The sequence below is a fragment of the Oncorhynchus mykiss genome, chromosome 9, assembly GCF_013265735.2.
Source record: "Oncorhynchus mykiss isolate Arlee chromosome 9, USDA_OmykA_1.1, whole genome shotgun sequence".
In the NCBI taxonomy this organism is placed as follows: Eukaryota; Metazoa; Chordata; class Actinopteri; order Salmoniformes; family Salmonidae; genus Oncorhynchus; species Oncorhynchus mykiss.
In genome coordinates, this window is record NC_048573.1 from 60,276,176 (window position 1) to 60,288,216 (window position 12,041).

Genomic DNA, 12,041 nt, shown 5'->3' on the forward strand with positions numbered 1-12,041 from the left:
GAATTAAGATACCTTTAGATATAGTACCTTTGTGCCAGCAGCCCACCACCCTCTATCACACTAGTGGCTTTCCTCTGAAACTAAGCAGGATTGGTCCTGTATTGGTCCTGTCCAGATGCTGCTGGAAGTGGTGTTAGAGGGCCAGTAGGAGGCACTCTTTTCTCTGGTTAAAAAAAGATCCCAATGTCCCAGGGCAGTGATGGGGGACATTGCCATGTGTAGGGAGCTGTCTTTAGGATGGGACGTTAGACGAGTGTCCTGACTCTCTGTGGTCACCAAAGATCCAAAGGCACTATCATAAGAGTAGGGGTGTTAACCCTGGTGTCCTGGATAAATTCCCAATCTGGCCACCATACCATCATGTTGTTGCTATAAAATGTGTTCTCAGTCAACTTACCTGGTAAAATAAGGGTTGCATATATTTTGGAGGGGGAGATACAGTGCGTTCGGAAAGTATACAGACCTCTTGACTTTTTACACATTTTGTTACCTTACAGCCGTATTCTAAAATTATTATTATTTTTAATGTTCCGCAATCTACACACAATACCCCATAAAATACCCCATAAAATGAATTGCACGCCCACCAGTTTCACCGGAAGTTGTCCAAGGTAGTGGGACACCTAGCCCAAAAAGGTTGCTTTAACAAAGTACTGAGTAAAGGGTCTGAATAATTATATAAATGTGATATTTCAGTTTTTTATTTTTAATACATTTGCAAAAATGTCTAAACCTGTTTTTGATTCATCATTATCAGGTATTATGTGTAGATTGATGAGGAATTTTGTAATGTAACAAAATTTGAAAAAGGTCCAGGGGTCTGAATACCTTTCGAAGGCACTGTATATAAATATATATATATATATATATACACAATATATTTAAAAAAATACAGTTGAAGTCGGAAGTTTACATACCTTAGCCAAATACATCCCAGTAAAAATTCCCTGTTTTAGGTCAGTTAGGATCACCACTTTATTATAAGAATGTGAAATGTCAGAATTATAGTAGAGAGAATTATTTATTTAAACTTTTATTTCTTTCATCACATTCCCAGTGGGTCAGAAGTTTACATACACTCAATTAGTATTTGGTAGCATTGCCTTTAAATTGTTTATCTTGGGTCAAACGTTTTAAGTAGCCTTCCACAAGCGTCACATAATAAGTGAATTTTGGCCCATTCCTGACAGAGCAGGAGTAACTGAGTCAGGTTTGTAAGGCCTCCTTGCTCGCACATGCTTTTATCAGTTCTGCCTACAAATATTCTAAGGGATTGAGGTCAGGACTTTGTGATGGTCACTCCAACACCTTGACTTTGTTGTCCTTAAGCCATTATGCCACAACGTTGGAAGTATGCTTGGAGTAATTGTCCATTTGGAAGACCCAATGCGACCAAGCTTTAGCTTCCTGACTGGTGTCTTGAGATGCTGCTTCAATATATCCACATAATTTCCCTTCCTCATGATGCCATCTATTTTGTGAAGTGCACCAGTCCCTCCTGCAGCAAAGCACCCCCACAACATGATGCTGCCCCCGTGCTTCACAGTTGGGATGGTGTTCTTCAGCTTGCAAGCATACCCCTTGTCCTCTAAACATTACGATGGTCATTATGACCAAACAGTTCTATTTTTGTTTCATCAGACCAGAGGACATTTCCCCAAAAAGTACAATCTTTGTCCCCATGTGCAGTTGCAAACCGTAGTATGGCTTTTTTATGGCGGTTTTGGAACCGTGCTGAGCAGCTGTTCAGGTTATGTCGATATAGGACTTGTTTCACTGTGGATATATCCCCCAGCATCTTCACAAGGTCCTTTGCTGTTGTTCTGGGATTGATTTTCACTTTTTGCACCAAAGTACATTCATCTATAGGAGACGTCTCCTTCCTGAGCGGTAATGAAGGCTGCGTTGTCCCATGGTGTTTATACTTGCGTACTATTGTTTGTACAGATGAATGTGGTACCTTCAGGCATTTGGAAATTGCTCCCAAGGATGAACCAGATTTGTTGAGGTCTCCAATTTGTTTTCTGAGGTCTTGGCTGATTTCTTCTGATTTTCCCATGATGTCAAGCAAAGAGGCACCGAGTTTGAAGGTAGGCCTTGATATACATCCACAGGTACACCTCCAAATGACTCAAATTATGTCAATTAGCCTATCAGAAGCTTCTAAAGCCAATTTTCCAAGCTGATTAAAAGCACAGTCAACTTAGTGTATGTAAACTTCTGACCCACTGGAATTGTGATACAGTGAATTATAAGTGAAATAATCTGTCTGTAAACAATTGTTGGAAAAATGACTTGTGTCATGCACAAAGTAGATGTCCTAACCGACTTGCCCAAACTATAGTTTATTAACAAGAAATTTGTGGAGTGGTTGAAAAACAAGTTTTAATGACTCCAACCTAAGTGTATGTAAACACCCAACTTCAACTGAATGTAGACACCCCTTCACGTTAGTTGAATCACTAATTTCAGCCACACCTGTTGCTGACAGGTGTATAAAATCGAGCACACGGACATTCAATCTTCATAGACAAACTTTGGCAGTAGAAATGCCTTACTGAAGAGCTCAGTGACTTTCAATGTGGCACCGTCATAGGATGCAACCTTTCCAACAAGTAAATTAGTCAAATTTCTGCCCTGCTATAGCTGCTGTTATTGTGAAGTGGAAATGTCTATGAGCAACAACGGCTCAGGAACCACCGAGTGTTGAAGCGCGTAACGCTTCAAAACCGTCTGCCTTCGGTTGCAGCACTCACTACAGCATTCAAAACTGCCCCTGGAAGCAATGTCAGCACAATAAATGTTTGTCAGAAGCTTCTTGAAATGGGTTTCCATAGCCGAGCAGCTGCACACAAGCCTAAGATCACCATATGCAATGCCAAGCGTCGCCTGCAGTGTTGTAAAGCTTGACGCCATTGGACTCTGGAACAGTGGAAATGCGTTCTCTGGAGTGATGAATTACACTTCACCATCTGGCAGTCCGATGGACAAATCTGGGTTTGGTGGATGCCAGGAGAACGCTACCTGCCCCAATGCATAGGGCAAACTTGTCACGCCCTGACCTTAGAGAGCTTTTTATGTCTCTATTTTCATTTGGTCAGGGTGTGATTAGGGTGGGCATTCTATGTTCTTTTTTCTATGTTTTTGTATTTTGTTTTGGCCAGGTATGGTTCTCAATCAGGGACAGCTGTCTATCGTTGTCTCTGATTGGGAACCATACTTAGGTAGCTTTTTCCCACATGGTTTTTGTGGGTAGTTGTTTTCTGTTTAGTGTTTTGCACCTGACGGGACTGTTTTGGTTTTGTTTATGCACTTTGTCAATTTTGTTTCAGTGTTCTGTTTAATAAAAAGTCATGAACACTTACCACGCTGCGCTTTGGTCCGATTCCTCCTCTTCAGAAGACGACATCTGTTACAAAACTGTACAGTTTGGTGGAGGAGGAATAATGGACTGGGGCTGTTTTTCATGGATCGGGCTCGGCCCCTTAGTTCCAATGAAGGGAAATCTTTATGCTACAGCAGACAGTGACATTCTAGATGATTCTGTGCTTACACCTTTGTGACCATTGTTCGGGGAAGGCCCTTTCCTGTTTCAGAATGACAATGCCCCTGTGCACAAAGCGAGTTCCATACAGAAATGGTTTGTCGAGATTGGTGTGGAAGAACTTGACTGGCCTGCACCGAGCACTGACCTCAACCCCATCAAACACCTTTGGGATTAATTGGAATGCAGACTGCGAGCCAGGCCTAATCGCTCCCAAGATCAGTGCCCAACCTCACTAATGCTCTTGTGGCTGAATGGAAGCAAGTCTCCACAGCAATGTTCCAACATCAAGTTAGTGGAAAGCCTTCCCAGAAGAGCGGAGACTGTTATAGCAGTAAATGAGGGACCAGTTCTATGTTAATGCCCATGATTTTGTACTAAGATGTATGAGCAGGTCCACATACTGGTACTGTCTACATACACCTACTCATTCAAGGGTTTTTCTTTATTTGTACTATTTTCTACATTGTAAAATAATAGCAAAGACATCAAAACTATGAAAGAACGCATATGGAATCATGTTGTAACCAAAAAAGGATTAAACAAATCAAATTATATGTTATATTTCAGATTCTTCAAAGTAGCCGCCTTGATGAAAGCTTTGCACATTATTGGCATTCTCTCAACCAGCTTCCTGGAATGGATTTAAATTAACAGGTGTGCCTTCTTAAAAGTTAATTTGTAGAATTGATTTCCTTCTTAATGCATTTGAGCCAATCAGTTGTGTTGTGACAAGGTAGGGGTGGTACACAGAAGACAGCCCTATTTGGTAAAAGTCAAGTCAATATTTTGTCAAGAACAGCTCAAATAAGCAAAGCGAAACGACAGTCCATCATTACTTTAAGACATTATCTCTGCTGCAGAGGATAAGTTCATTAGAGTTACCAACCTCAGAAATGCAACCCCAAAAAATGGCTTCACAGAGTTCTAGTAACAGACACATCTCAACATCAACTGCTCAGAAGGGAGACTGCGTGAATCAGGCCTTCATGGTCGAATTGCTGCCAAGAAACCACTAAGTACACCAATAAGAAGAAGAGACTTGCTTGGGCCAAGAAACCCAGGCAATGGACATTAGACCGGTGGAATTCTGTTCTTTGGTCTGATGAGTCCAAATGTGAGCTTTTTGGTTCCAACCGGATGATCTCTGCATGTGTTGTTCCCACCGTGAAGCATGGAGGAGGAGGTGGGATGGTGTGGGGGTGCTTTGCTGGTGACACTGTCTATGATTTATTTAGAATTCAAGGCACACTTAACCAGCATGGCTACCACAGCATTCTGCAGCGATACACCATCCCATCTGGTTTGCCATTAGTGGGATGATCACTTGTTTTTCAACAGGACAATGACCCAACACACCCCCAGGCTGTGTAAGGGCTATTTGATCAAGGAGAGTGGAGTGCTGCATCAGATGACCTTGCCTCCACAATCCTGTGACCTCAACCCAATTGAGATGGTTTGGAATGAGTTGGACCGCAGAGTGAAGGAAAAGCAGCCAACAAGTGCTCAACATATGTGGGAAGTCCTTCAAGATGGTTGGAAAAGCATTCCAGGTGAAGCTGGATGAGAGAATACCAAGAGTGTGAAAAGCTGTCAACAAGGCGGCAGGTTGCTTAGTGGTTAGAGTGTTGGGCCAGTAACCGAATGGTTGCTGGGTTGAATCCCCAACTAAAAAATGGTCCGCTCATGACTGTAACTACATACATTATTAACAGTTTATCTCTGAGCCGCAGGCGACACTGTTTAGGTCAGTCATGTGGGGTTTTCCTCAGTACGAAGATCTTCCAATTGCTTGCTAGATAGTTCACTTCTTATATTTATCCATTTATTTACTTCGCTTGTAGATATTTCAGTGACACAAACTTTGTCTAGTTACATCACATGATGGATGTTTCCCAATATCCAGGCATACAAGAATAATTTAATTCCTTCGCTTGTAGATACTTCAGTGACACAAATTTGATATCGTTAGCATTACATATGGATGTTTCCCAATATCCAGGCATACAAGACAGCTTGCTTGAGAAATCGCAGGGCACACTTAACCAGCAAATTAATTTGACTCCCCTCTTGGCTGAAGACGGAAAACTGTAGCGTTGGTTCTTGAACATAAAACACAATCTTGATCATTCTTGGGCGGGTGGGATAAACAGTCGTTATTTTGTTGACACTGTAAGCTGCTTTTTAATAACTTAAAAAAAAAATCGGTTGTTGGTGTTTGATACAATTGTAGGGAGTATTGTTTTCGTTCGATAATCAATTTGTTTGTATCGATCAGCGATGGTTCATCCGGGGTTGTTGAAATCATCGGTCGATCTGTAAACAAAAACTGTCAGGCTAACACGGTACATGGCATGTGTATGCCTTTTTATTGGCCGTCTACATAAGTTTGTTTTCAACCTATAGCTATTGTCATATCCGTGTTAATGGGGAAGAGTAGAACATACGTACGTATAGGATATGCTACCTTTGGTATGCTGGTTGGATTTTCAGCTTTTTTGGTCTGGAACATAACATACAAACAGCCATGGACAGCGGCAATGGGCGGATTGTCAGGTACAGTAGCGGCATAACACCAGCACAACAACATAAGAAGACGGACTTGTAGGCCTCTGCCTAGTTAAAATCTAATTTCACCACAATGTTGAATAGTATTGTCGATGTCCTCCACTACTATGTCAGTGCATATAAATCACTCAGCCTGTACTGATGATTGGCATGAGCCTGTTTGATATTTCTCATGGTTTCTGTAAAATATGTCATACTTTACTGTAGCAAAATAATTTGCTTAAAGATCTGCCCCGATGAACAAATACTTACGTACAACTTTTGAACTAGTGTGTGGAAGAAGTATGAATTGAATAGGCTGAATAGGCCAACTGTTTGCATCATATTTTACATCACAACCTTTATTAGAGCAAGGACCCCTCGCATCTGCTTTACCAATGGCTTTTTCTGTGATGAAACACTTTAACTTAGCACACTGACTATGTCCTAGTTCAGACATGATGAGGTCTCACAGTATGCCTGCCTTTCTGGAGAGTACGATGATGAGGTATTCCACGTTTCTTTCCCCCAACAGGAGTGCTGGCGCTCTGGGCCCTTGTCACCCACGTCATGTACTTGCAGGACTTCTGGCACACATGGCTGAAGGGACTCAAGTTCTTCATCTTCGTTGGGGCTCTCTTCTCCATACTGGCTGTGGTTGCCTTCACTACCTTCCTCACCCTTGCCATCACACAGAAGCAATGTGAGTCTTCCTCTATTTGGCTCATACTCTCTTATATCCCTAATTGGATCATGTCACACAATTTAAATGTGAAAGCTTTATTATATATGTATTATTTACCTTAATGTAAAGTGTTAGTGAATGAACCTTTTGGAATATTTCCTCACTGAAGTTTGATCATTTGTTCTGATGCAGAGCAGTTCATATATGTTGTTTATAATAGTAATCCAATCATTTACTACCTGCATCCTGATAATGTCTGACACTGGCTGTGACCCTGCTCCCTGAGGGTGTATCAGGGGGAGTTGCAAAAAACACATTTCCAATTCTCACATGGCTCTAATACACACTTGTACACGTGTGAAACAGAACAAATATGAGCACCCACCAAATGATGATTATTATTATTATTATTTAATACCTGCATCCTGAATATACAATACCAGTCAAAAGTTTGGGCACCTACTCATTCAAGGGTTTTTCTTTATCTTTTACCATTTTCTACATTGTAGAATAATAGTGAAGACATCAACAGTTTGAAATAACACATGTAATCATGTTGTATCCAAAAAAGTGTTAAACAAATCAAAACATATGTTAGATTTTAGATTCTTCAAAGTATCCACCCTTTGCCTTGATGACAACTTTGCACACTCTTGGCATTCTCTCAACCTGCTTCACCTGGAATTCTTTTCCAACAGTCTTGAAGGAATTCCCACTTCTTCGCTGCTTTTCCTTCACTCTTTGGTCCAACTCATCCCAAACCATCTCAATTGGGTTGAGGTTGGGTGATTGGAGGCCAGGTCATCTTTATTTATTTATTTATCTTTATTTAACTAGGCAAGTCAGTTAAGAACAAATTCTTATTTTCAATGACGGCCTCATTGATAGTCCCGCTAAGCGCAAACCAGATGGGATGGCATATTTCTGCAGAATGCTGTGGTAGCCATGCTGGTTAAGCGTGCCTTGAATTTAAAAAAAATCACTGACAGTGTCACCAGCAAAGCACCATCACACCTCCTCGTCAGGCTTCACGGTGGGAACCGCACATGCAGAGATTATCTGTTCACCTACTCTGCGTCTCACAAAGACACAGCGGTTGGAACCAAAAGTCTCAAATTTGGACTCATCAGACCAAAAGACAGATTTAACACCTGTTAATTGAAATGCATTCCAGGTGAATGCCAAGAGTGTGCAAAGCTGAATGAGTAGGTGTGTACAAACATTTGACTAGTACTGTAAATTACTACAGTCTTGAGTCTCTCTTCCTCATTTAGATGCATTATTTGCATGCCGGTGCTCTATTCTCAATGTGTGTATGGTTAGGAGAATTTATCCTGTGTAGAGAAATGTTTTGACAGGTTTTCTCCTGTCTTGTAGCTCCGACTGACCCTGGGAGCCTGTACCTGTCGTGTGTTTGGAGCTTCCTGACTCTCAAATGGGCATTCCTCTTGGCCCTGTACTCACACAGATACCGCCAGGAGTTTGCTGACATCAGCATCCTCAGTGACTTCTGATTATACACTCCATGTTACCCTTCATACACTTGGTAGAAGATTTTGGGAAAAGGGTTTTGGGAACCAACCGGTGGCAGAAGAGTTGGTGAAAAATAGTTTTGACAAAGAAGCTGGAGCACTGAGAAGCACTGAGGACTGAAAAGCTGGAGTTGCTGGATAAGACTTCTTTTAACTTTTATTCATTATAGTTACACACTCCGGACATGCTTTAATTTGTCCTCAAACCCCCGCTACTACACATACAGTAACAGCTCAGCCATTTTATTGGAGTGAGTAGCCATATTCACTTGGGAAAACTCATTTTGAGGGGAACTAGGCTACTGCTTATCTGTAATGGTAGACAGCAGAGGCTTGTGATTTCTAAGGAAAGATTTACTCAAGCCTATTTTTACAGCGGCTTAATTAGTTGATCATGACTGGAACATCTAGTCTGTGGAAGGTCTCTGAGGGTTTGGGTTGAAGCTTTCCGAAAGGCCACCATTTTTAAGTACTGTATTTGAAGCTCCAGATTGAAATGTATTGATGCAATGTCGCATCTAATGAGTAAGTGTCCAAATACGCCCATAGAAGAAATGCTGTGTCACTGTTGTTTATGTGATTTCTCTACTGTTTCTCCTTTCGCCACTTGGGGGAGCAGGATTATTTGCCCAGTCATTGCTATCTGTCTGGATAATGGATTGTCATATGCTTTTTAACATGTGTTATTCTCTTTTAGGAAACAACACACCAATACATGTTTGATGCACTTTACATTATGTTATTGATTCAATTGCGCTCCGCTGCCATCTGTTTTTAAAGATCACTTTTAATATAGGCTGAGGATGGATATGATGCAAACTAATACACTGGGGTATGGAACTCCTGATGAACTGACGGGGCTACCTTTTCGCTACGTTTCTATCTCCATATGTTGTCTTATATTCACGTTGCTTTGTTTTATCATATTAAAGATCTAATGTATTTACCTGTATGCTACGGAGTTGCTTTGACTATATATAACGCATTCATTACACATCTATAATCACTTCATTAACATGTTATAACAGGTCCCAACTGCATTTTTAAAGGTTATTGAAATATAGTCATAGCAGATCTGTAGCTCATTCATGTCATTCCATGCAAGAGCTCATATTTACCTTTAATAGAGGCATCATTACAAATACAGTGTACTGTCATCATTATACTGTGCTCAAAAGTGAGCTTCTCCCATACTAGTGTTAGTGAATATGCCAATGGACCAAACTATGTTTTGAAAATTATGTTGATTCATAGCCCAACAGACCTATAATGTTGGTGTTAGATCAGTGGCAAACTGCATATTAAATTACCAGGAAGTGCTTATTGTGAATGGGAAAATAGAAATGACTTCATATTGACAGCATATAATTCATATATAGACCCTTTGTGTGTGTTATAAACCGGTATGACCAACTTAATTGTGATTTGGAGGGCTGTTAATGAGATACGATCTGTGAAGTTTATCCTGAGGATTCAACCCTGTGGGGATCTTGGTGCACCACTGACCTCCGTGAGAATAAGGTCACTGGCAGATGGGGGAAATGGGGCTGGTAAAAGCAATATAACAGCATCATCAACAGGAATCATGTAGTAACCAAAAAAGTGTTAAACAAACCAAAATATATTTTAGATTTTAGATTCTTCGAAGTAGCCACTCTTTGCCTCGATGACAGCTTTGCACACTCTTGGCATTCTCTCAACCAGCTTCACCTGGAATGCTTTTCCAACAGTCGTGAAGGAGTTCCCACATATGCTTAGCACTTGTTGACTGCTTTTCCTTCACCATCTCAATTGGGTTGAGGTCGGGTGATTGTGGTTGTGTGTTGATCAAATAGCCACAGACAGTGTCACCAGAAAAACACCATCACACCTCCACCTCCATGCTTCACGGTGGGAACCACACATGTGGAGATCATCCGTTCACCTACTTTGCGTCTCACAAAAACACGGAGCTGGAACCAAAAATCTCAAAATGGGACTCATCAGACCCAAGGAAAGATTTCCACCGGTCTAATGTCCATTGCTCATGTTTCTTGGCACAAGCAAGTCTCTTCTTCTTATTGGTGTCCTTTAGTAGTGGTTTCTTTGCAGCAATTCAACCATGAAGGCCTGATTCACACAGTCTCTTTTGAACAGTTGATGTTTAGATGTCTGTTACTTGAACTCTGTGAAGCGTTTATTTGGGCTGCAATTTCGGAGGCTGGTAACTCTAATGAACTTATCCTCTGCAGCAGAGGTAACTTTTGCGACTGCACTTGACATTTTCCGGATTGACTGACCTTCATATCTTAAAGTAAAGATGGACTGTCATTTTTCATTGCTCATTTGAGCTGTTCATGCCATAATTTGGACTTGGTCTTTACCAAATAGGGCTATCTTCTGTATACCACCCTTACCATGACAAAACACAACTGATTGGCTCAAACGCATTAAGAAGAAAATAAATTCCACAAATTAACTTTTAAAATGGCACTCTTGTTAATTGAAATGCATTCCAGGTACCTAATGAAGCTGGTTGAGAGAATGCCAAGAGTGTGCAAAGCTGTCATCAAGGCAGAGGGTGGCTGCTTTGAAGAATCTCAAATGTAACATGTATTTTCATTTGTGTTATGGTTTCTACATGATTCCATATGTGTTATTTCCTAGTTTTGATGTATTCACTATTATTATAGAATGTAGAAAATAGTAAACACAAAGAAAAACCTTTGAATGAGTAGGTGTGTCCAAACTTTTGATTAGTACTGTATATATTTTATATGTCATTTAATAATGCAGTTGGGACTTGTTATAACATGTTCATGAAGTGATTATAGATGTGTAATGAATACTCAATGTATATATAGTCAAAGAAATTGTCACCGAAATGTATTCAGATGTGTGAATGGTGTGTGTTTTTGTTTGAGTGAAAGCGAGTTAAACTTTTGGTGAGAGGGAGGGGAATATTTGAAATAAGGAATGTGTTTGCTTTGTTTGGTATGAGTTTTTTGTATTTCAGATATACATTTTATTTTAATAAATGTTGATGTGATTATGCTGTGTCTTATTATTCAGACAGATCGTGAATTGCAGTTTGTATTGCCCTATTCAAATCATTCTTCCACAAATGAACTATTCCTTACCAAACGTGATGCCCATGACTTTCCCTCTAAAGCTAAGCTACATGTAAGCCATGGTTTGCCATGTATGGCTCCTCCCATGGAGAAGGTGTCAACAAAGCTCCAGTATAAAACCAATGGTTTACCGTCACATCATAGTTCATTCCAGCTGTAAGGTACAGTACATTATATTAGCTTTGTTTTTAAATTGTTTTTCACTTTACTCTGTTTAAATAAATTAGGTTGTTTCAGAGTTTGGAAAAATGGTTAGCATGATGTAAAGCATCTCATCTCCAAGAGTAAGACAGTTGCTCTTGGTCTTTTGTCTTATAAACTCTCTTTGAAAAAAAACTATTCTGACTCTGGTACACATGATTGTTTCTCCCTGTGGCCTCTGAGACTCATGAAATGTGAGCATTCACATCTCAAAATATTTGATGTTCTTTATCTCTATTTATTTACTTGCGTTATGGAAAAATGTTTTTTTGTTTAATTTTGAAATGTCAATGATGCCACTCATTCTCCCAGTGAACAGGTACAGTATTATTTCAGTTTTAATATAGTCATTGTAAGTTGAGAACGGCTAATGTTTGACACCAATTGCCTGTAGTTTGTGTGATTGGTTAGATTAGGAACCC

The 12,041-nt window shown here is 40.2% G+C and overlaps 1 protein-coding gene across 1 annotated transcript; it reads left to right on the forward strand.

Annotated features, from left to right (window-relative positions):
* Positions 1-5,605: 5,605 nt before the first annotated feature.
* On the forward strand, positions 5,606-9,903 carry LOC110532568 (heme transporter hrg1-B). Its single transcript, XM_021616575.2, has 3 exons — positions 5,606-6,100; positions 6,627-6,794; positions 8,154-9,903. The coding sequence occupies exons 1-3, from the start codon at positions 5,971-5,973 to the stop codon at positions 8,288-8,290; spliced, it is 435 nt and encodes a 144-aa protein (XP_021472250.1). The 5' UTR covers positions 5,606-5,970; the 3' UTR covers positions 8,291-9,903.
* Positions 9,904-12,041: the final 2,138 nt, after the last annotated feature.

Bases quoted from the DNA above. Each gene is read 5' to 3' on its own strand.
- LOC110532568 (XM_021616575.2), top strand. From the start codon at position 5,971: ATGGGGAAGAGTAGAACATACGTACGTATAGGATATGCTACCTTTGGT. The intron at 6,101-6,626 runs GTACAGTAGCGG...TTCCCCCAACAG, and splicing joins GGCAATGGGCGGATTGTCAG to GAGTGCTGGCGCTCTGGGCC. The intron at 6,795-8,153 runs GTGAGTCTTCCT...CCTGTCTTGTAG, and splicing joins TGCCATCACACAGAAGCAAT to CTCCGACTGACCCTGGGAGC.